At 43.0% G+C, this 25,034-nt stretch overlaps 1 protein-coding gene across 6 annotated transcripts in view; it reads left to right on the forward strand.

The window, feature by feature from the left end:
- Positions 1-25,034, forward strand: part of IQSEC2 (IQ motif and Sec7 domain ArfGEF 2) — a 372,011-nt gene that overhangs the window by 142,106 nt on the left and 204,871 nt on the right. For all 6 annotated transcript variants that reach the window (XM_040324848.1, XM_040324847.1, XM_040324849.1 and 3 more), the window contains one exon: positions 5,760-5,789. In XM_040324848.1, the coding sequence (XP_040180782.1) occupies positions 5,760-5,789 (30 nt within the window). The remainder of the gene's footprint in view (positions 1-5,759; positions 5,790-25,034) is intronic.

Consider the following 25,034-nt stretch of genomic DNA (forward strand, 5'->3'; position numbering starts at 1 on the left):
CGGAAGCGGCGGAGAAGATGCATCTCGAAAACGGGTAAGTACGGATCATATTTTAAAACAAATTGCCGATTCCCCTAGACAAAACGAGTATGAAGCTAAGGGGAAAAGGTGTTGGCTATGGGTGAACCTCCGCTTTAAACTAATACTTTGTTGAAGCGCCTCTTTAGCATGGATGAGGGAATCAACAGATTTTTCTCTTGGTCGGCCTATGTGGTGGAACAAGAAAAATCGTTCAGTGTGTGGCCAGCTTGGCTTAACCGACCAAAAGACCTTTGGGTTATCTGTGTGTGGGTTACTTGCATTAGAAAAATAGAAGTTCGATGAAAGCAGTTTGCCTTTTCTTCGTTGTGTTTACTTTTATGAAGTCTTGTGTAAGCGGTTATTGTCTTTGAGATTCCAGCTTTCTCTCCATATATATTCAGTTCTGGTAGCTAGCAGTGTTTAGACACATGTGGCTGCTCTTAAGTGCCGTGTTCGTGTTCAAAAACCTTCAAACAAACGTTATATGGAACACAAAATCCTGTGTGTGGCTACGTACCGTCTTTTTAAGGACTCCTTTAGAATGATTTTTTTCTTTTCAATTAACAAAAAAAAAGTATTAAGACATTTTAGTGAGATCAATAAATTTCTTCTAAAAAAATTGTGTTCACATTAAAATAAATGTGGTGCATGAGCCAATTCGTCATCGAAACCATTATAGCTATGAAAATAAGTTTGAAACTTGGCAGGCATAGGTCACAGCACTCAAGCGCCACAATTCATCATCATGATTGGGACACAACATGATCCTTGGCGGCAGACCATGCTTGGGTTATGTATGTGGCCTGGTGCGTTCCCATGAATTCCTGCCTTCAGGCCCGTTTAAAAAAACTTTTGCCACTCTACCTTTTGCGTTTGGAACAGCCAATTGAGGCGGTGTGAGGAAGAGCTGGAATCCTTGGCCCAGTAAAGGAAAGGTCAGCGTACTTGGCCTGGGTACCCCGTGTAGAAATCATTGGATCCCAGAAACAGATGACAAGCCCAGCAAAGTATAGGATCAGGAGGCTAAATTCTTAATCAATGAACCTATCCAGTTAATATTTAAAGGGTAACTCCACTGTTGTGGGGCAAGAAAATTTGCAAATAATTTTCTGTCGTTTCATGGGAGGTCCAAATCTAGTGTGGGACCTCCTACACATGCCCAGTAATGTCCAATAGACTTGAATGTGATGTTGCCCCAACCGTAGGGGTGCATCCTGTTCATGTCTGATATCAATGCCCTGGGGTTGGATACTCCTCTCTAGATTGTATCAGTCGATATATACAGTATAACAAAGCCACCCCTATTAAGAAAGGTAAGTATGCACCTGGTTGGGGGAGGGGGATCAGCTTAGGATAATTTATGGGCCTGGGTAAGGGAGGGCCTGTGTCGCCTTAAGTTAGGCCTCTTTCACATTGAGGCGTGGAGCCGCGGTGACGGTATAGCCGCGATATTTGTAGCGCCGCTATACCGTCGTATTTACCGCGATATTCGGGCGCTAGCGGTAACGTTTTTAACCCCCGCTAGCGGCCGAAAAAGGGTTAATACCGCCCGTGTTGCGGGCGGTATTACCGTGGTTTCCCATTGATTTCAATGGGAAGGCGCGGTATAGGAGCGGTGAACACACCGCTCCTATACCACAGTAAAGATGCGGCTAGCAGGACTTTTGGAGCGCTCCTGCTAGCGCACGGCTTCAGTGTGAAAGCCTTTGGGCTTTCACATTGAACACTACAGGGCATGATTTTTCATGCGGTATAGCAGCGCTATTTTTAGCGCTGTACCGCATGAAAAATGCCTCAATGTGAAAGGGGCCTTAAAGATGACCTTGTCCTTTTTAAGTTCTTCTTGTGTTCTATTTATTTTTTATTTTTATAGTTTTACAGAAATGAGATAATATGGGATATTCACATAGACTAAGCATTCCATTGTGCCTACAGTTTCTATGGTAACTAGTAAGAAGTAAACATTTCTGTTTAGGTACAGTACAATATAGGAAAGCTAGAATGGCATTGGGAAGTATTTTGCTGTATAAAATATTACATTTGTGAAGATAGTTTTGTTAGACCTGAAAGGGAACCTGTCAGAGACCTATGGAAGCTGGTCTTGTTGACTTTAAGGGCTACATGTACTTTCACCCTTTTATTGTTTTGTCCCAACAGCCTGTTCAAATAATCAATTGAAGGGGATACTTGTGCGGAAATTTATATATATATATATATATATATATATATATATATATATATATATATATATATATATATATATATATATATATATATATATATATAACCAAGAATCTGTCTATTTACAACTTCTCATTCTGCAGCAGCTGCTTCCAGCCACCCCTAGAGGGAGCTGAAAGAAAAGAAGGGGATTGGACTGTTCATTGAACCAAAGTCAACCTCTCGTGTTCCATTCAGCACCCTCTAGTGGTAGACAGGAGCGATTGCTGCTAAAGTACAGGACAAAAACGACCTACCGCCATTTCGGCTCTTGGTGTGCAGTCTGAGGACTCCTGTTTTTCTTAGCTAGGTGCTTACTAGGTAAGCTACGGAAAAATTTAGTTTTAGACTGGTTCTAGTAGTTCAATGGCTTGGTTTGTTTCTGTCGCACTATTTTTTTATTTTGTTACTGTCCATCCCCTTTTTTTTCTCTGATTATTTCGAAATGCATCTCTGAGAGGAAGATTAAATGTGACACAAGACTTTAAGGAGGCTGCAAATGTGGAAGCATTGTTTTGTATAGGGCTATAAAGGCAGTGATCTCCACCTGTTAGGGATGAGCTCAGTTATGTTTTGGATCCTACTCCAAGGTGACCAGACATCCCCGGTTTCTGGGTACAGTCCCCGGATTGGATTTGAACAGGGGCTGGGGCAATTTTAAAGACAGTCAATTCATTAAAAAAAAAATCTAAATTGCACACCTCCGCTGCTCCTACATGCTTAGGGGGGTCTATTTTTTTCCATCATCTGTGTTCCTTTCTGATGATCACGTGGTGGGCGGAGCGGAGGGAATTTTTCTTCTGTTTCGGGTACATGCCCATCCAGCTCTGTTCTGCCTTGGCTCAAGTCCCAGCCAGCCTAGCTATGTTGCAGGAGACTCTCTGCTGCCTGAGACTCTCCCTCATTGACTGAGAGGGCAGTGCTGCGCCATTGGCTCCTGCTGCTGTCAATCAAATTCAGTGAGCCAATGAGGAGAGACAAGGGGCCGGCCAGGCCACGGCTCCATGTCTGAATAAACACAGAGAGCTGAGGCTTGGCGCGGGTGCCACCATAGCAAGCTGCCTGCCATGGGGGCAATCAACAGGAGGGAAGGGCCAGGAGTGCCGAAGGACATGAGAAGAGGAGGATCGAAGCAGCTCTGTGCAAAAACCGCCAGAGCAGGTTGGTATAAGGCGAGATTTAAGTATCACTTAAATGCCTTCTCTGCATATCTGGGTGAAAGCCTTTTCAATTTGACTGGCAGTATATGCTCAGTTCTGGAGAAAATGGGTTTTGGCCCAGGCTTCAGAAAATGGATCTCGCTTCTATATAGCAACCCCCAAGATGGCGATGCGGTTGGGCGTTAATACGTTCACTTCTCAGTGAGTAGGGGCACCAGGCAGGATTGCCCTCTGTCACCCTTCCTATTTGCACTTATGATGGAACCACTGGCAGTCGCCTTGAGATAGTCACGGGGGGTTAAGGCAATCAGAGTGGGTACCATTGATGAAGGTCTGGTGCTCTATGCCGATGACTTGTTGCTGTTCCTGAAAGACCTGAGAGAGTCGCTGACAGCAGCATTGCTTATTATGAACCAATTCACTACCTTCTTGGGTTTAAAAGTTAACTGGAACAAGTCCGCCATCATGCCACTAGATGCATTTCCTAAAGAGGTAGCAGACCCCAACTTGCCATTGCGGTTGGTTTCCATGAGCACGTATCTAGGAGTCAGTCACTGCAAATGTCGCCGATTTATATTCCCCTCAATCTGACACCCTTATTGGGCTCTTTTTAAACAAAGTCACTTGAATGTCTAGTTAGAGCAGGGGTGTCCAACTCATCGTGGGCCGCATCGGCATTATGATTGTTCTCAAAAGGGCCGGTTATACCTGTAAGATTAGATGTTCAGCACATCCCCTCCCCTTACATTAGATGTCAAGAGCCACCCCACCACCAAAATTTGAGCCCCTCACTTTCCCTTACATCACAGTGCACCCCCCTTTCCTTCTGCTGATGCTGGGAGAGGAAGCTGGATGCAGTGTGTTACAGAAATTTGTAAGTTCTGTATATAATTTTATTTAATTTTGTATGTATTGCACACTGCCCTCACTGTGCACACGGCACTAATAAAGTTTTCATTACATGTTTGCATTCTTTTCGAGTCCCGATTAGAATTAGTCTGCCTATGTTACGCCCCTTGTTACCATAAACGTACAATTGTAATATTAATGTGCTACTTACGTAATCATGTGTATAAAAACCTTCAATTACATCTTAATAAAGCAGAACAGTTATTTGGAAAGATACTGAGTGTATCTTTTGTGTCTGCAGTAGATATTATTAATTTGGAACCACTAATGAATATGAGGATAGGAGTTGCCTATCAATAAAATGTCCAGGTGAATTGCTTGAAAGCAGAAAGTAAGGCCTCGTACACACGACCGGATCTATCCGCTGGAATTGATCCGCGGATCAGTTCCAGCGGACAAATCCGGTCGTCTGTACGGCATAGCTGATATTTATCCGCGGAGATTCCTCGGGCCGGACCATTTCAAGCCGATAGAAATTTCTTAGCATGCTAAGAAATCTGTCCGCTTGAATCGGGACCAGCGGATTGATCCGGTGGTCTGCACAGACTCACCGGATCAATCCGTCCGCTCCCCTCCCTCGCATGCGTCATAATGATTCGACGCATGCGTGGAAGTACTTACCTTCCAGCGTCGCGCACGTCGCCGCGTCATCATCGCGGCGACGGCGCGACACATCACCGCGGATGAATTCCGCGCGGATTTTGATCCGATGGTGAGTACAAGCCATCGGATCCAAATCCGAAGGAGGACGGCGGACCGTTTCCAGCGGAGATCCCCTCGTGTGTACGGGGCCTAAGGGTCTGGAGGAGAACCAGAGGCGGGCTGGAGCTCTCCAGCTGCAGGAGAGGTACGAGGGCCATATAAAATGGCCTGGAGGGCCGAATTCGGTCCGCGGATTTGTGTTTGACACCTGTGAGTTAGAGCTATTGTTAATGTAATTGTCAATGTAAATGTTGGCCTTGTGTGTGGCTCGGTGTTGTGCCGCGTCACGTTTCTACTGTATGTCTTTATATAAAACGTAATAAAAAGGATTTTACAAAAAATAATGCATTCTCTGCATTAAGATAAAATAAGTTCCGTAATCCGCTCCCCATAAATACTTATCTGAGCCTGATCTCGATCCAGCACTGTTTCTACTGCCATTGGCTCCTGATTCTGCCGGTCAAATCCTGTGAGGAGGGAACAGGGGGCGGGTCCGAGCAATGCTATGTTTGTCAATAGACACACACAGCCTGGCTTGGAATTGAGCCTCCATAGCAAGTTGCTTGCTATTGGGGGCACTCGAAAAAGAGGAGAGGTTGAGAGCACCAGTGTACAAAATCATTGCGCATAGTAGGCAAGTATAATTTTTTTTTTTAATAATGAAACATACTTTACAATTTGGACAATGCATTTAATACTGACAGTATCAGGGTGCTGATTGAAATGTATTTTTTCTTTTCATTGCAGGTCTGATGGAGAGAACTCCAGGACGGTCAGGTGAGTTTACATCCCAATCCTTTGTGTCTTAGGCCTTTCAAGGTGACAGGTGCCGTAGTTTGACTGTGGTGACTGATGATGTGATGTATCTCATGGTTAGGAAGTCTACACATTTGAGTGATCAAGACTTTGGTGGACATTCAGATACATACGGTACCCACTAAAGTATTGGGAGGATAACAATATTATGTCAATCTTGTATGTTCCTGCAGTTTACCTCTCCTTAGTTAAGACTTAGGCTAGTTATACACGTATAGATTTTTCAATCCATGCCAAGCAGCGAGCAGTGAAGTATCTCCACTGCCAGTATTCTGAGAGTTGGCATCCATGGCTGTCGGCAAAACTAAACATTGATGGCATCTGATTTGTTGTGTTGCAGTTTGAATGACAATTTTCCACCTGACTCCTCCAACAAAAGTCGATCGAGAAATTCACTTATATTGCGCTGGGTGGTTGTTGGCAAGGGCGCCCACAACTCAGAGTTATCTAGGCTGACCAGTCTCTCCCAGACCAATGATGACCGTGTTTTATTTTCCCCTAGGGTGGCCTGAAATGGCCTTATCAGAGTATCCTTTATGGACCTCTACATTAAAGTACACTAAGATCCTTCTTCCACAGAGCCACACACATGGTGCAGAAGACTGTGTTCCTTTTTCTATGGAAAATTAGAACAATCATGATTGGACGGCAAAGATGTTTCCATCACATTGGAAAGTCAGTGGGCTAGATTCAGAAAGGAGATACGATGGCGTATCTCCGCATACGCCATCGTATCTATGCGACTGATTCATAGAATCAGTTGCGCATAGATTTCCCTAAGATCCGACCGGCGTACGTGTCTTACACCGTCGTATCTTAGGCTGCATATTTACGCTAGGTGGCGCTTCCGTATATTTACGCAAGGAATATGCTAATTAGGTAGATACGCCGATTCAGAAACGTACGTCCGCCCGGCGCATTTTTTTACGTCGTTTACGTTAGGCTTTTTCCGGCGTAATGTTACCCCTGCTATATGAGGCGTATCCTATGTTAAGTATGGACGTCGTTCCCGCGTCGAGTTTTGAAAATTTTACGTCGTTTGCGTAAGTCGTTCGCGAATAGGGCTGTACGTAAGTTACATTCACGTCTAAAGCAATGACGATTTGCAGCGTAATTTCGAGCATGCGCACTGGGATTTTTTCACGAACGGCGCTAAGGGCGTAACTAAGGGCGCAAGTTCTTTCTGAATACGGAACTTGCGCCCTAATTTACGGCGGCGTAACGTATCTCAGATACGTTACGCCCCGCCTAAAGATACTCCAAAGTATCTGAATCTGGCCCTCTGTGTGTAGTAATGCATACTTTGTGCTTATTAGTTAACCCCTAGCCTGTCCAATGATCATATTCCCATTTTAAAGCATATCTAAACCCAAAATCAGAAAGGTTTTATATATTGCATTTTATCAGACTATAGACATGGTGGCTGCATTCGTTTTCTTTTTTCCCAGACTTTTGTTTCCTTTTATTTTCACCTGGTGATCTGGTTACACAATTCCTGTCCTTGGGTGGCTGATCTCACTCCTCCAATGTATGTATGGAGGGAGCAATGCTTTTCACCCAGGCTGGACAACAAATGGTTATCTTCTCTCTTTCCCCATTTCATGAGGGCAGGGAAGTTTTGTAGTTTACAGACCGCTTGGAAGGAAAATAAGAATGTTTCTGCTTTCAGTTCAATTACAGGAATTGAGAAGGGCGTGCCGGCATTTCTGGCAGAATCAACAGGTATTTTCTGAAAATATGTTCGCCTGGAAAAAACGAATGTAGCCACCACATCTATTGTTTATGTGCAATGTATTACATTTTTGTTTTTGGGTTTAGATCTCTTTATTGGGTTTGTCGACACCATAATTTATGGTATTATACGTGGTTATGCACTGTAGATATATGCCATGGTGCGTTTTTTGAGTTTAATTGCTCCTCAACAAACATCTACAGGGGGGTGCCACAAAGCACTTGGGTTATATCGTAGCCACTTCCCAGATACATATGCTCTGCTCCTTGCGTTTATCTGTGCTGAAACAAATCCTGCCGTAACTATTTTTGCATGCATTCATTTAGAATGAGGCTGCCGAGCGTCCCTCAGCACTTCATAAAGCATGCGTTGTGATGTGGACGGGCCCTGAATCGGCCACATTATAAATATTGTGATGTGTATACCTACACAGTGCAGTAAAATACTGGATATTTAGCATCTTTTAATGATCAGATTTGTGTACACAGAATGGTTTTTTCACTCGACATCTAAACCTTTTTTGTTCTTTTCTTTCGATTTTTTTCAGTAGTTTCCTGAACAAGGAAAATTCCGATTTTATACATGTTCTGCCTGCTTTGCAGTGAATGAGCAGGCAGATCGGTAATTGTTGCTCAATGTTCACTATTCTTATCGCATGCTTTTTAGTTGCAGAAGTTTCCCAGCATGCTTCTGCATTTTTTATATTTGTTTCCAAGCCTTTTGGACAAGCAGTCCTAGGAAATGGTTTTCAATACATTCATACAAAGATGGAGGAACCTTTTTACTTGTATCCAAAGCGAGTGTGCATTCCTAGCTTAACCACTTAAGACCCGGACCAAAATGCAGCTAAAGGACCCGGCCAGGTTTTGCGATTCGGCACTGCGTGTCGTTTTAACAGACAATTGTGCGGTCGTGCGACGTGGCTCCCAAACAAAATTGGCGTCCTTTTTTTCCCCACAAATAGAGCTTTCTTTTGATATTATTTGATCACCTCTGCGTTTTTTTTTTTTTGCGCTATAAACAAAAATAGAGTGACAATTTTTGTTACTCAGTTTAGGCCGATACCTATTCTTCTACCTATTTTTGGTAAAAAAAATCGCAATAAGCGTTTATCGGTTGGTTTGCGCAAAATTTATAGCGTTTACAAAATAGGGGATAGTTTTATTGCATTTTTATAAAAAAAAAATTTTTTTTACTACTAATGGCGGCGATCAGCATTTTTTTTCGTGACTGCGACATTATGGCAGACACTTCGGACAATTTTGACACATTTTTGGGACCATTGTCATTTTCACAGCAAAAAATGCATTTAAAATGCATTGTTTACTGTGAAAATGACAGTTGCCGTTTGGTAGTTAACCACAGGGGGCGCTGATGGGGTTATGTGTGACCTAATGTGTGTTTACAACTGTAGGGGGGTGTGGCTGTAGGTGTGACGTCATCGATTGTGTCCCCCTATAAAAGGGATCACACGATCGATGACGCCGCCACAGTGAAGAACGGGGAAGCCGTGTTTACCACGGCTCTCCCCGTTCTTCAGCTCCGGGGACCGATCGCGGGACTCCAGCGGCGATCGGGTCCCGCGGTCCTGGAGCTTCGGACCGGGTCGCGGGCGTGCGCCTGCGACCCGCGGCTGGACAATAGCACAGCAAGTACCTGTACGTGCTTGTGCCCAGCCGTGCCATTCTGCAGACGTAAATGTGCAGGAGGCGGTCCTTAAAGTGCAAATAAACCCTCCTATCGTTTTCAGCCAAGGAAGCGGCCATCTTGACCTCTGTTTAATCTGCAACTGCCATGATGCTGTACATGTGACCTGTTATGAAATCAGCCATTGGATGGTTTGGCAGTTTGGTTGAGAGCACAAACAAATGTGACAGCTAGCATTTCCGGCATGCCGGGAATGTTAACTGTTTTTGTAACTATGAAATTGAAGGGTTTACTTCCACTTTAAGTGGTTTCATTGAACAGTGGACTTCTGCTTAAAATGACTGCGTAGAGTAGTTGGTATTGCAACAGTAACCTGGAGTGTTTGTGCATTCATCACTACAAAAGATCCGATCTGTAGCATCACCGTAGGAGAAATTTAAGATAAGGTTTACTCAATGTAGTGCAGTAAGCAAATCTAAATGTACTATTTAATTGGGCAACTATGTGGAATAAGAGGTTTATTGATAAATGTAAAGTTTGCACTTGGGGGCTTAAAACATGCATCATACATACTACTGGGGGAGTCAATGGTGGAGAAGGATCTGGGTGTTCTGGAAGATTATAGACTTCAAAGAGAAGTATTTTTTATTTATTTTTTATATCATACATGCCTAGCTTGATGCAGCATCGGTCTCCTGCCAGCTCTAACACTGAGAACCGAGCGATTTAACACTGCTGATTGCTCAGCTCTTAGAGCTCCCTGAGCAGAGAGTTGCTGATTGTCAATCAGCAACTCTCAGCTCTGGACCCTCTGTGATCACTGGAGCCCTGGGCTGTGTAGGGGTGGAGTGGCCGGCTCAGGCTCTCAGCGGATTCCTGAGATGTGGGCGGATCCCAACGACTTTGTCACGATCTTACCTAAACCTTGACCGGCTCTGTGACATTGGCGGACTTCAGCCCACTGTCTGCTGAAAACAGGTCACAGGAGTGCAAAACAATCTGCACTCCTGTGATTCACAAATGAGCTTTGGCTATATTTCTTGTTTAATAGCATGCAATTCCAAGCTGCAGTTTTTAAAACTTGCAAAATCCTTTCTTGTATTAAGAGAGGTATGGACTCCAGAGAGGGAGAGAGAGTGACAGAAGTTTGCCCCTGTACAAATCCTTCATCTGGAATATGCAGTTCAGTTTTGGGCACCAGTTTTTAAAAAGGATATAGGGGAACTGGAGAAAGTGCAGAGAAGAGCAACCAAACTGATAAGAGGCATGGAGGAGCTCAGCTATGAGGAAAGATTAGAGGAACTGAATGTATTCTCTGTTGAGAAGAGGAGAATAAGGGGGACCTGATCAACATGTATAAATACATAAGTGGTCCATATAGTAAACTCAGTGTTGAGTTATTTGCTTTAAGGTCATCAGAGGACAAGGGGCACTCTGTCTAGAGTACAAATATTTATCTTAACATATGGAAAGGCTTCTTCACAGTAAATGTGGAAAAATAGACTCCCTCTGGAGCTGATTCTGGCCAGTTTAATAGATTGCTTTAAAAAAAATACTGGATAAAGGGGGGACATGCCCCCGAAACGTGTGATGGCAACTTAATACACACTGGCTAGCGTCTCTGAAAGCTGGACCTTCCTTCTGCCATAGTGTGTGCCAGCCCTGGATTTCCTCAGCATCGGCGGCTTGTCACAGCGGCCGCACAGCTCTATTGTGCACCCACTTCTAGGGCTTCCACTACAGACTGTGGGCTCCCCTTTGGCTGTGCAGTTTTTGGAGATTTCCCATCTTATCACCCCAGGCGGCACCACTCTCCCCATGCCCTGTGCCGCGTGGTTAACCCTTTGCTGCTGAGTCCATCCATCTGCTTTGGAATGTGTCTGCACGGAGTGAAGCTGGCGTATTTCGTGAGTTTATGCTGTTACATTGAAGTGCCTGTTTACATCTTTTATATGCGAGTGCGATATTTTCATTTGAATCACTAATTATTAAAATAACTTGCCTTTGCTAGGGTCTGCATTTCTTTTTTTAAATCTGCTTAAAAAAAGAGCTGAATGCATTCCTAAATGCACAAAATAAAACTGGATTTATAGGTAGTAAATGGTAAGTATTGTTGTTGAGATTGTTGATCCAGGGAATATCTTGATTGCCCTCTGGGGGATCAGGAAGGAATTTTTTTATTTTTCACCCACCGGAGCAAAATGTATCATGCTTTCTAGGGTTTCTTTTTATTCTTTTTAATACTTTATTTCTACCACCAAGGGCGAGTCCAGGTTCTCATACCAGTCATATATAAACAATAAAATATATAAGATATTATCACTAATCCATAATCCTTAATCACAAGATAATTATCCCATCCTTCATATCAACCTCCATACACCCCTGAGGAGGACACTATGCTGATAATTTAGAAAATGGAAAACGGATAGGGTGATTCCAGATACAGCGAATGGGGGTGGTCCTCCTGCTCGCTGTAATATCGGCTTTTTTTTTTGCCGTCCTGTGGAACTACCGTGGGTTTAGTAATATATGGAGGTTTTCTCTCTCTTTTTTTCTGATTATTTTATCTATTGGTTGAACTGAATAGACTTGTCCTTTTTTTTTTTCCAACCTAACTATGTAATGTATGTAGAGTAAAACCACACCAATGTTGGCTAATAGTAATAGATTCTCCTTTAGGAAAATTAAAATTCTAAAAAGCTGCAGCTCAAATGCGAGATACACGCAAGAAATGCAATAGAAACAAAAAAAGAGCCACACTAAGTTAATAAATGTCCAACATTAAACATTGGTGCAAAATCCAGGAGGAATCGGCGTGTTGACATATATCAAGGCAAAGATGAATGTCCCTTTTAATTGGTGACTCGCACCACTCTAGTGTACATCACCACCTTACAAAAAACTTGCTTACCAGATGGCAAGTTTTACAGGCTTGTGGCCATCGCCCAGCCAAGGCCTTGTAAGCTCAGACATCTCCTAATGGGATGGATCACTGAAACCAAGTGCTCCCAACTCTCGTATCCGTCAGTGGAGTCAAATGATGTCCCACTCGGCAAGGATAAACCCAAAAAAGTACCTTGCCATAGTGTACGATTGCCTTAAAATTGTATTTAGTATAAAAGAAGTATTGCACTTACAATTATTCTGGATTTAAAGCTGGCCGGCTAACATCAAACACCCGTTCTTCCGGGATACCAAACAGTTTGGTGACGTCAACATGTCCCTCCTCCTCCTTTTTAACTGTGTAATGTGTCCAACAAATCGGATGCGATACACTACCATGTCTCAGTATGCAATCTGTTGGCTAAGTCTGTAAAGAGCAAGGTGATCACTTGTGTGTAATGAGATTTGATTCTGTGGACATGCATGGAGTTTGCTTATGTATGGCTTGTGTTGATGGTGGCCTGTGACTTCTCTGTCCTCTCAAGGAACAGTCTAGGAAACAAAAGACAAGAAAGCTGCAGCACAAGACTTCTGCAAAGCCTCTACAAGGAACATATAGAGGTTAAGAAGCTAGAAGCTATGGAGGTTAAGAAGCTAGAAGCTATGCAGGAGAATAAAGTCTCAGCTCAAGACTTCGGAAGAAGGCCTTTGGGAAGCATGATCCAAAGTAGAGAAGGCAGAGGGAATTCTGGGAGATGTAACTCTTATGCCACGTACACATGGTCGGACTTTTGACTGGGCAAAACTCAGTCAGAATTTCCGATGGAAAAATAGAGAACCTGCTCTCTATCTAAGTCCGTCGGAAATTACGGCGGAAAAAGTCAGATGGGGCATACACATGGTCGGAATATCCTATGAAGAGCTCCCATCGGACTTTTTCCATTGGAAAATCCGACCGTGTGTACACGGCTTTACTGTTCAACAAAGTGAATGGCTCAGTTTATCCACCTAAAGCTCATGCTAGAAAGAAATGTACAGTTTAGAGTGCGGGATGAGTCAATAATTGAAATGCAATCCTCTACAACCTGAATCAAGATGGCTCCTTACATAGTGGGGTATGGTGGTCTGCTTCCTAAAGCCCAGCCTACTCTATCTATGTATCGGATTCAAACTTCCACGCCGGCATGGAATTGATTGGTGGCTGCGAAGGGCTTAGTATTGCAACTTTGATACACCAAGGAGCTTGCAGGGGGTGTGTTTGAGAAACTGATCTACATGCTTTGCAGACATGTAAGTAAAGGTGTTCCCAGATTACCAACTTGCCAACGGAGAGAACGAACAGATGCAATACCTGGATTGAAATCTAAAGCCCCGAGCTGATAGACTGCGGAGTATGTCGGGGAACAAAATCGGTACATTTCTGCAACGCAAGCATATTTTCACAAGTTGTGTGTGTTTTTATGTCTCTTTAAAAAATGCCGCAAGTACAGAAAAATACCTGGTTGATCCCTCATGAAATTCTGTGACCGTGTAACTTATGGGTACTCTCTGCTTGTGCTTCACTGAAATCCCAAGCAGTGTCGTCATCTTTGCCCAGTTGACCTCTGCTAACTACGTTATAGATATGAGGGGGGGGGGGGCTTTCTGTAGTCCAAAATGAACTGCACCACCATAGACTGTAGCACAGTGAGAAATAGTTACCCCAGGAGAAGTGTATTTAATGGTGGCTCACTATTTGAAAATAAAGAAAAAAGATAGCTTTTGCACTCACTACATCCAAAATTTCGAATTCTTGGGTTTATATCTACCTACATTTTTGTTTTTTTTTAATATAATGCCCCTCTAACAATGTAAGTCAAGGGAGTGTGGGGAAGATTCCACCATCAACCTCAAATGTGTAAATGGAGGAATCGGGACAGTTCCCCCCCCCCCCCCCCCAACTGGTTTAACAAAAAAAAAAAAAACAGACTGGTCTATGGCTAGCCTAAGAGCAAGGGTGTTGATGGGTTTTCGCTTGCTTCAGACCTTCTTTGCTCCCGATACAAGCTTATGGCAATGCAAAATATGTAGAAGCAGGTCCAAACATAAGCTTAGAGATAATTGCTACATTTAACAGAGGAAACCTTTTTTTGTATTTTCAGCGCCAGTGATATGACAAATGTGTGCTTTTACATTTTAAATCTATGAGGAAGTTCAGTTTATTGAACTTGCATTCTCACTATGGTTCACACGGTTTTAGCATCTTCCTCAAGACGATGCAGTTGCCGTGTAGATTACGTTTCATTGTTGGCACATTATCTCGGTGTTAAATTGGTCTCTTCACTAGAGCAGCATTTTGTGGCGCATGCCAGATATAGACAGGACTTGTTAGTTTTGCAGCTATTCGAGGAGTTGTTTGATGCCTTTTATACTACCAGAAAAAAAATGTTGTTAAAGGAAAAAAACACTAAAAACTGAACTATGTTAAGGCTGGTCTGTGTTTCAACTCCATGAAAAGTAATTCTGATCCTTCTACTGAAACCTTGTCATAACGATTCTTCCAGGATCATCGCACACAGAGCTGGTATTCAAAAGTCGACCTGAACTCCACAATGTGTTAAATTCTAGAAATGTTAATTGCGCCTAAGTAACACACAAAAAAATACTTTTTGACAGGAAATCATTTTGAAGTAAGTATACGGTCTGTTAAGTTAGAGTTTTTAGGCAATTCTGTTCTGTACCCTCATAATTCTATACCTGCAGTGTAAAATCTAAGGCACTGCTGCCCCGACTGTTAGTCTCATTGTGTCTTTTGCGCTGCTCACTGTTCGCATTAGCCTCACACATGAGCATGGCTGCCCCAACACAGAGATAAAACACAGAACAAGGTATGGTAAGGCAATACCAAGAACTACTCCTATGCCCTCTCCCTGGCTTTTTGGGCACAGCTTTCAGTTCCTATTTAAGTTCTTGGTTAAATGCTGGACTGCTAACTGAAGTCTTGCCTTCCTAGATCTGTCACAGTTTACAGCAGTGAAGTCTACCTTTTCTGCATACTACCTGCTGCCTTTATGAGATGTTAAACTTGGCATTAGGGTTACGTTTTCTGAAAATGTTGGTATTGGAGTTACATGGAAGGTTAGTGTGAGGGTAATGTTTTGGCTTTCCGGGAGGAAAGGGGTTAAGCCATAGATGAGTCAGTTTTTTTTTTTTTGTCTTTGTATTCTGACAATGGGAAGACTTCCCTGTTGTCAGAATACATTGATCAGCACTGCAGTATATAGCCTGCAGCCCAGATCGAGTGGAAATTTTCCAACATGAAGATTGACCAAAAGTCTGTTAGGTAGGTCAACCACAGTTGTCATTCATGGATTGAAATTCAGTCTCTCCCTGCTGAACCAGCCGAGTTTTGCTCTATGTATTGCCACCTTTACTGTTGTGTTTACAGGGGGCTTAGCGGGTGGGTTAGTGTTGGGTTCACATGGAAGGTTGGTTTTAGGGTAACGGGAAGGTCCAAGCTGCCCATATACTTGTAGAATTTTGCACAGAAGGTTTCATTTTTGGAAAGTTCGTTTGAGTTTCTAATCGTTGGTGGGATCAAATTGCCATTTGTTTTAGACTGCTGTGCCGAATTTGTTTTATGTAGCGGAATGGAAACGTTTTCTTGTAAAAGATTTCTAAAGCCTCGCACGCGATCAGATTTCAATCAGACAAATCTGTGGAATTTTGTGCGAAGAGGGTTGGCTGTGAACCTGTTCTGCATACAGACGGCAGAACTTTTTTAGCCAACATACACAAAACTTTGTGGTTTTCAGCTCTTTAGCGACACCCTTTGGGCAACTTCTGCTAATGTTGTCTGATGGTTAGCATTGGTTCGGAGCATGCGTGTTTGTTCTTTTGGATTTTATCCCGACGGATTTGTGTACACACGATCGGATAATCCGACGGAACATTTGTTGGAAAATTTGAGAGCATGCTATCCCACATTTGTTATCGGAATTTCCGTCAACAATTGTCCGATGGAGCGTACAAACGGTCGGATTATCCAACAAAAACCCTGCTGTCACACAATTGTTGGTAAATCCGATCGTGTGTGTACGGGCCTAACTGTGTACGTGGTTTTCGTTCAGGAAAAAACTATGAAAGATTGTACATGAAAGGCTAGAATGATTATTCGTTTTCGGGTCGGTATCAGGACTCATTGCAGTAACATAATAAATAGTGTGCATTACCACAGCACACAATAACAAATGTGCACACATTGATCTATTGCAGCACCATTTGTTTTAGATGTCACCCAACGCTGCTGTACAACTCGCCTGCCTTGCCACGCACTGCAATGTTTGGTAATCCAGCAGCAAAAATGCTGCTACAAGCAGGTTTTCTCTACCAACCAAACATCCTGTTGCAGATATGTGAAGAAGATCAGAGCTTCGCAAACCTTTTTTGCCAAAGCCTCACTTATGGAGAAGACCCTCCCTGTAGATTATTAAGTAGGGGGCGGCATTCAATGTTCATTTTAGATTACTGGAGGCTAATGCCCCGTACACACGATCAGATTTTCCAACAGCAAAAAGTCCAATGTGAGCTTTTTAATGAAAATTCCGACCGTGTGTATGCTCCATCAAACTTTTGCTGTTGGAATTTCCGCCAGCAAAAGATTGAGAGCTGGTTCTCAGATTTTCAGACGGAAAAAATTCCTAATCGTCTGTAGCCATTCCGACGCGCACAATTCCGATGCATGCTCGGAAACAATTCAACGCATGCTCGAAAGCATTGAACTTCATTTTTCTCGGCTCGTCGTAGTGTTGTACGTCACCGCGTTCTTAACGGTCGACAATTCTGAGAACTTTTGTGTGACTGTGTGTATGCAAGCCAAGCTTGAGCAGAATTCCGTCGAAAAAAAATTCCAAGATTTTTCCGACGAAAAAGCCAATCGTGTACAGGGCATTACAGTAATTCCCTAAGTTTGGTACTCACCATTGTGTTCATTGTTTTAAGCACTGAACTCTAAAAACCCACAGGACCACACAAAATACCTGCACAGATGTCTCTATAATCGCGGCCGAAATCGGGACTTCCAGCGGGAGTGAAATCGTGCGAGTTCAGCTGAACTCGCACAGCTTCACTCCCGCAGCTCAGTGTGAACCTGGGCTTAAAGGACCAAAGTGCAAGGACTGCTTACTAGTCAACCCTTCTACTGAATACGCTGTTAATTTATTGCCTGGCCATGACAAAGCTTAATGAAGAGCGGTCAGCACACATGGACCATACTCCTCAGGATGACACTGCGCTTCTTCGTATAGCAGGAATATTATGTAGGAAAAGAAGTGTTGCCTGCCTAGAGAAATAAAACCGGACACCAGCTAAAGACTCTTATCTAAAGCAACCGCAGCTGCTACCATGTCACTGGTGGTGCCACTGGGGGACCTCAACACTCAGCTGAGGGGCACAGTTAGTATTGTTGACAGCCCTGTCCCTAAAAGTGACCCTTCGACAGACCAATCTAGCAGCCCCGAACCCACCTTCAAAGATAATTTAGCTGCAGTTAACACCTGTAATACACAAATATCTGCCCTCACACAATACCTCAATGGACGTTTTACTTGTCCGACAGGACATCCAAAAGATAAGGGAACTTGAGGGCAAATTGCATTCCATAGAGGACATTCTAAACCCTCTGCAGCAAAAGTCCAAAGTATCCTCTTAGGAAAAAACCTAACATGCCTATCTATATAATTGGGGATATTGAAACTAAGTAGGTTCTGCAGTAACAATGTTCATGTCATAGGCCCCCTAGAATGAAAGACACCCATGGAGTTTGATGAAACTTTTTGAGCTGAAAGCTTTTACCCCACTGGTTTTACTAGAGAGGGCACATAGGGTCCCTTCCAGACCAGCTCTGCTAGGTGCCCAGACCATATCTCCTTAAAGGGGTTTTAAAGGTTCGTTTTTTTTTATTTTCTAAATGGGTTCCTTTAAGCTAGTGCATTGTTGGTTCACTTACCTTTTCCTTCGATTTCCCTTCTAAATGTTTTTTTCTTTGTCTGAATTTCTCACTTCCTGTTTCTCCCCTCTCTGTCCAAAATACAAAACCATTGACTTACTGATTTAAAGCATCTGTGCAAGATAAAAGAAAACCTGCAAACATGGCCTGTTAGGGGTACTTGAGGAGAGGGTTAGGAACCACTGCGGTAGATGGTAGAGACTCCACTTGAAGTGATGGTTATTGGATGTTGGGGAATTTATTACCTACTTGAGCCCTTTGCTTGATAAATAAGGCACACACATGGGCTCTAACATGAAAACAGGGTTACAATTATAAAGGACTTTAAGCTAGCCAAAATAGATTTTCTGACTAACCTAGACATGCAATCTAGATGGTTAGAACACCAATAATTTTACAAAACATTTGAAGAGGAGGAAAACCTTTACCCAACCAGAATATATTGAATAGGTGAAAGCATACGGGACATTTTCTAGCTACAAATGCCAAATTTGCTTTAGGAGACTGTATAGTGACTCCCTATTCTGATATTTTATCCTCTTTAAAGACTTCTATGTGGATCTCTATAGTAGTAAAGTGGACCTATGAACGTAACACCACTGTACAGTCCCTAAACTCCATTCCTTAGGCCCCTTTCACATTGAGGCGTTTTTCATGCGGTACAGCGCTAAAAATAGCGCTGCTATACCGCATGAAAAATCCTGCCCTGTAGTGTTCAATGTGAAAGCCCGAAGGCTTTCACACTGAAGCGGTGCGCTAGCAGGAGCGCTCAAAAAGTCCTGCTATCCGCATCTTTACCGCGGTATAGGAGCGGTGTGTTCACCACTCCTATACCGCGCCTTCCTATTGAAATTAATGGGAAAGCGTGGCAATACCGCGGTAATACTAGTATTAATAGTATTAACTCTTTTTCGGCCGCTAGTGGGGGTTAAAACCTCACCGCTAGCGCCCGAATATTGCGGTAAATACAACGGTATAGCCGCGCTACAAATAGTGCGGCTATACCGTCACCGCGGCTGCACGCCTCAATGTGAAAGCAGCCTTAGGCTTTCTGCAGTGGACAGTACCAATTTACCAATGGTTTAGAAGTTCTCACTGTTGCTTTTATTTAGGTCCCAGAAGCTGACAGGCTATTGGTAGAAATCCATAAAGAGATGATTTGGCATGTAGTCTTGGTAAATTTCCCCAACCGATAAATGAAGCCATACTATTTATTATCACCAAACTAGAGAAAAACCCTTGCAGCCTAAATTGCATCATCCAATCGCCCTCCTAACATCAGATATGAAAGCCATCACCAGAGTTTTAGCTAATCTCCTGTCCTAATTCGTCCATAAACCTATACCTGGACCAAGAATGGTTTATACCATCTGAATCCACCACCACAAACATTCGACTCTTCCTTAAAGGTGTTGTAAAGGAAAACATTTTTTTTTTCATTTGAAATGACTGTTTACAGGGTATAGAGACGTAATAGTTAACTGATTCCTTTTAAAAATGATTAGAAATAGATAAAAATCAATCATATAATGTACTTACAGTTTCAGTTTCGTTTTTGCATGCTGTTTCCTGCTCTGTTGATGTACAGAGCCAATACAGGGCAGTGATGGTTTGTAAAACGAAACTGATTGGTATTGAGGGGTTTTAGACACACAGTAATCACACCTCCTTGATTAGTGACCACAGAGAGAAAGCTCCCATGACTTTTTTATCAGGAAACAGACAACCAGGAAGTGTTCAGAACAGAGAAGGATTACAGCAACATCAGAGCAAAAACGAACAATGAGGACATGAAACCAGGACTGCAGTAAGGTAAAGGAAGCTATTTAGCTAAAAAAAAATGTTTTTCCTTTAGTGACCCATTAACTTGCAAATTCCTCCTACAAATGTTAATGACAGAGCAATGCTATCCAAGGCATTTGATAGCATGGAATCAAACTATCTGTGGCAACTACTGACTAAGTTTGCCCCAAGCACTAGAGTCTTTAGAGATGTTTTGAAGCTCTAATGGTGTAATAAATTACCATTCAATGCAGTTGACACATTTTTAGGTGACCCATTTGGTTGGCTATCTGTCCCTTCTAGGTGTGTTGTTATACAGTAGGGGTGTAGTAGTTTGTGGACGAGCCACAGCAAGAAAGCAAAGGTTGCAGTCCCTGCCCACCAGACTGGTAAGTATTACTTTTACTTTTTTTTTTTTGTGACAGTCACTTTAAGCAGTTGCCCTCATTTAAAGGGGTTGTAAAGGTAAATGTTTTTTTCCCCTTGATGCCCTTTGCATTAAGGTGAGAAAACGTCAGAGGAATAGCATGCCCCCCCCCCCCCCCCCAGCTCCCATTTACTTACCTGACCCTTCGAAAGTCCTGCGCCTTGAACACGCAGGCTTCTCGGGTCATTCATTGGTTGATTGCGAGTTCGCTCGCATGATGGTGATGAGTTCTTGTGAGGGGGAGCTGAGACAGCCGCTGAGGGACCCCAGAAGACCAGGTTTGGGGCCACTCGGTGCAAAACGACCTGCACAGTGGAGGCAAGTATAACATGTTTGTTATGTAAAAAAAAAAAAAAAAAACAGTTACTTTACATACCCTTTAAAAACAATGAGGGGAAGCTTGGCAATCCATCGTAAAAGTCTTCTGTATATGTAGTTTCCTTTTCAAGTAGCTGACCGCAAATCCTCACAAACAAAAATGTACTGGAAAACAAAAACATGGCAAATTTAAGGGCCTCAACAGATGGACAGGTACATTGGAAGCAATGTATGCGACTCACCTTGGCGAGGGGCTGAGAAAACACATTGGTAAATGGCCAAGAAAAGTTGGTGTTTTCTCCACCTCTCGCCAAGGTGAGCTGCATACATTGATTCCAATTTACCTGTTTTGTTTTGCAATAGAACATGTAAAAGAAAGGAGCGGTTTTATTTTTATTTTTTTATTTAATATTTTTTGTGCAGACACACCTTGCTGGGTTTGATTAAAAAGTGGAAATCCCAGTTCTTCCAGGTAGAACGGGAAATCTGTCCGTGAGCTGCTAATGCTCTTCAGGAAACATTGCTGATAGAGAGAGAATGCCCTCAGTTTACATTAATCATTTTTTTGCAATCCACTAAAGCTGGATTCCAGGAAGCTCATTGCATTTTAAATGGGAGAGGATTCTGCTTCCTGGAGTCAAGCCTGTGTCATTTCCTTCCTTCCTTTCTGTTTTTTCTTAACATTTTGCCAGTCAGTCAAACTTTCAAAGTAGCTTTGAATCATATTTGTGGCCTTAGGAAACATAATACTGTCTCTTTGATTCCTCAAGCTTTCTGTATGGAAAGCTAACGGATAATAAGCGTATGCTGATTTTCAATTTTAATGGCTGTCTAGCCTGGCCATAGGGATTCAAGAACAGAATCTGCAGCATAGTGGCTTATGTTATAATGTGTGTGTGTGTGTGTGTGTGTGTGTATGTGTGTGTGTGTGTGTGTGTGTGTGTATGTGTGTGTGTGTATATATATATATATATATATATATATATATATGTGTATGTATATATATATATATATATATATATATATATATATATATATATATATGTATGTGTGTGTGTGTGTATATATATATATATATATATATATATATATATATATATATATATATATATAATGTGTGTATGTATGTATGTGTGTATATATATATATATATATATATATATATATATATATATATATATATATATATAATTAAACAATATATACACAATTGTACTATTCTTGTAAAGTTCAATCCAAATGTGAATTGTCCACTTGACCTCACTAATGATTGGAAAAGCTACAGCTACTTACTGTATTTGCTGGCCTATAAGACTACCTTTTACACTTAAAAAAAAATGGCCAAAAAGCAGGGGTCGTCTTATACGCCGGGTCAGCTCCTTGGATGCCTGCTGGATGTGCAGTAATACTGTATGTAGCTTTGGCTACTTACAGTATATACCACTTAGCCAATCCCGGTGAGCGATTTATTCAAATGAATACAGAACCTGCTCGGATTGGAGTAACATCCTCTGCCAATCCGAGCAGGCTACATACAGTAGCCTGCTCAGATTGGCTTTTTAGAGTCAGAGAGGTATGTAGCCTGCTCAGATTGGCAGAGGATGTTACTCCAATCCGAGCAGGGCTAATGATGTTACAGCCTCTGCCAATCCAAGCAGGCTTTGTATTCATTAATAGAATACATCGCTCGCCATGATTGGCTCCAACAAGAATGAAGAAGAATATGGCTCCAGAAGGAAGAAATATGAAGTGTCGGAAGTCTCGGACGCAGGGTTGTCTTATACGGTGAGTACAGGCAAAGAAATCTTAAACTGTATAATTAGGGGGTCGTCTTATACGCCCAGTCGCCTTCTACACCGGCAAATACGGGTAAGAGTTTTCGTTCGAATTTTGCACCATTAGTGGGCTGCAGCAACAGTTGATTTTCTTGCGGCTATCGAATTTTAGCAATCGGCATGTTGGAAGTTTTTGGAAAAACAAACTATTTTCTAATCAATGATGGGAGAATCGTGCGAGACATGTAATCAAAAAATAAATACGCATGTGCAAGAAAATAAAATTCATGCAAAGAAAATTAGATTCCCAGCCACGAATCGCAATGCTCTGCGCTTCGAGTCCACCCTATTTTGAAGCCTTTTAGAATCAGGTGCTTAAAAAAAAAAAACACCCTCGCCGCTGTAATTCATGCGCCCGGCGTCCTGAAAGGGGACAGACGCATGGATAGGGGGCGGCCATGGATAGATTTATCCTTTAACCATACAGGGGGTGGTGTGGATAGAGGGGGGGGGGGGTGTCACCAGAGGCGTATCTAGTGAAAATGGCGCCTATGGCAAGCACTGAAACTGCGCCCCTGTCAAAACATTTGAAACATTTCAGATAACCAGGGACAGGGAGGGATGCAGTGCGACGAGGACATAGAGGGACACTGGGGACCACTGGCGGCTGGTGCTGATTTTTTTTTTGGGGGGGGGGGGGGGCGCAAACAAACTGAAAAAAAAAATCAATTGCAGCCACTGTGCCCATCAAAAGCAGCCACTGTGCCATCAATGGCCAGTCATAGGCCGTCATGGGGGCACCTGTCACGCCCCTTCCCGGGCCAAGTAGCAATATTGGCAATTGCTGTGCCGGCGCCGCGCCTTTCAGCAGGCCGGCCGCGATGCCGCGAGCTACATTAGTGCCGGAGGCGGCCTCAGGAGGACCGGTGGGGGTTTTCCGTGCAGGGGGTAGCTTTTTGCCGCCCCCCTCCCCATGGCGCCCATGGCACTTGCCATGGCTGCCATAACCTAGATACGCCCCTGGGTGTCACCCTTAATGGATGGGCCGCCCCTGTTCAGTATGTACTTTGTCTCTCTGCAGTGATTTGTCAGCATGCGGCAATCTTTCTTGAGTAAACAAGGAATACTGCAGAGAAGTATGCATCTCACCCCACTTGTCCTCTTTAAATAGTTTCTAAGCCTGTAAGCGCATACCTTGGTCTTTCAAGAGACGCCTGGCACCTGCCCCCTTTGATCGGGTTCTGATTCATGGGAGTTTCGCTGCAGTACCCTTTTTTTGGGGGGTGAAATCGGTCTCCCCTTTCCCTCAGGACAGGATTTAGGGATAAAGAGTTAAAGGACAACTCTTTCTCACTTTCATATTGCAATGTCGTTCAGCCCCATGGTTGCCGTGGAGACTGCCGCTGATAAACTGTACAGCAAAAAAATAAAAAATCTTTCACGACTCGCCCCTCCCCGTCCTCCCTTCCCTGTTAATTGCTGGATGTGAGTCACTCTGCAGCTGTACTAGTAATGCTCTGTATTTTTCTGCCTGCTCTCCGCATCAAAGAGGGCATGTGCAGGCCTCGGACCCCTTAGGTTACAATTTAGATAATTTGAAGGGCCACTTAATTTCGCTCTCCCAGGGACTCTCTTGTTTCAGGTTCTCTAGTATGTGTTTGTGCAAACCAATTTGTTATCCGCCTCGAGCAAGTAACCCCTTTATGGCACATGGAAGGGTTGTTCTAACCCAAACGGCTGTGCTTTTTATCCTCGTGGAACGAAAGTGTAGTAAATAGTGTTTTTTGTTCAATGCGGGTTAATGCGCAGACAACAGAACAAATTAAAGGGTCCTGCTTATTCCAGGATCACTCTTCCAGACTTTGCCTGTGATTAGCCTGGGCAATGGGTTCTCTATAATTTGCTGTTGCTGGAAGGAATCTGTCAGATGGTGAAGCCCAGTGTTTCTCAAGCCTGTAATATGCATAAGGCTGACGGGGAGCGCTGCATAGCTAGAATGCTCCATGTTAGAGACTTGCTTTCCAGTATAAAATAGAATTGTCTTGCCAGCTCAAGAATGCTTCATCCTCTACCTCCCACAGCACTTCTTACCAATTGAAAGTCCCTGGTGGGTGGTGATTGTAAAGACATTTGTCCATTGAAATACAAATAAAGGATTGTACAGTAAGTATGGCTCACCTGCAGAACCAGACATTTCCACAAGGTTCTGCCAGGTACATTACAGAACCCAATGTTTTTCAAACTCAGAAGTTGTAAGCAATTTCCTTTGAATTGGTGCTTGTTTTTTACAGAATGGTCATGAGACCCGGCTACAAAGTCAGAAGAGAGCCCTTTCCATTTAAACACTGGACTGATAATTGTTCGGCCTGTATGTATTAAATGGTGTCATACTTTTCTTATTGTCCCGGCACTATTTTTGTATTTTGTTGGCATAGTGTACTTTGTACATAAAATACACCCATTCTGGGCAAGAACACCCAAAGCAATACCAAAATGTAACTGGATATTAACAATAAGACCAGGGATTGTTGATCCAGGAAATATCTAATTGCCTCCTGACAGATCAGGAATTCATTTCTCCCCTCTGGAGTAAATAGGACCATGCTTTATAGCAGGGATATTCAATTAGCGGACCTCCAGCTGTTGCAGAACT

The sequence above is a fragment of the Rana temporaria genome, chromosome 9, assembly GCF_905171775.1.
Source record: "Rana temporaria chromosome 9, aRanTem1.1, whole genome shotgun sequence".
Classification (NCBI taxonomy): Eukaryota; Metazoa; Chordata; class Amphibia; order Anura; family Ranidae; genus Rana; species Rana temporaria.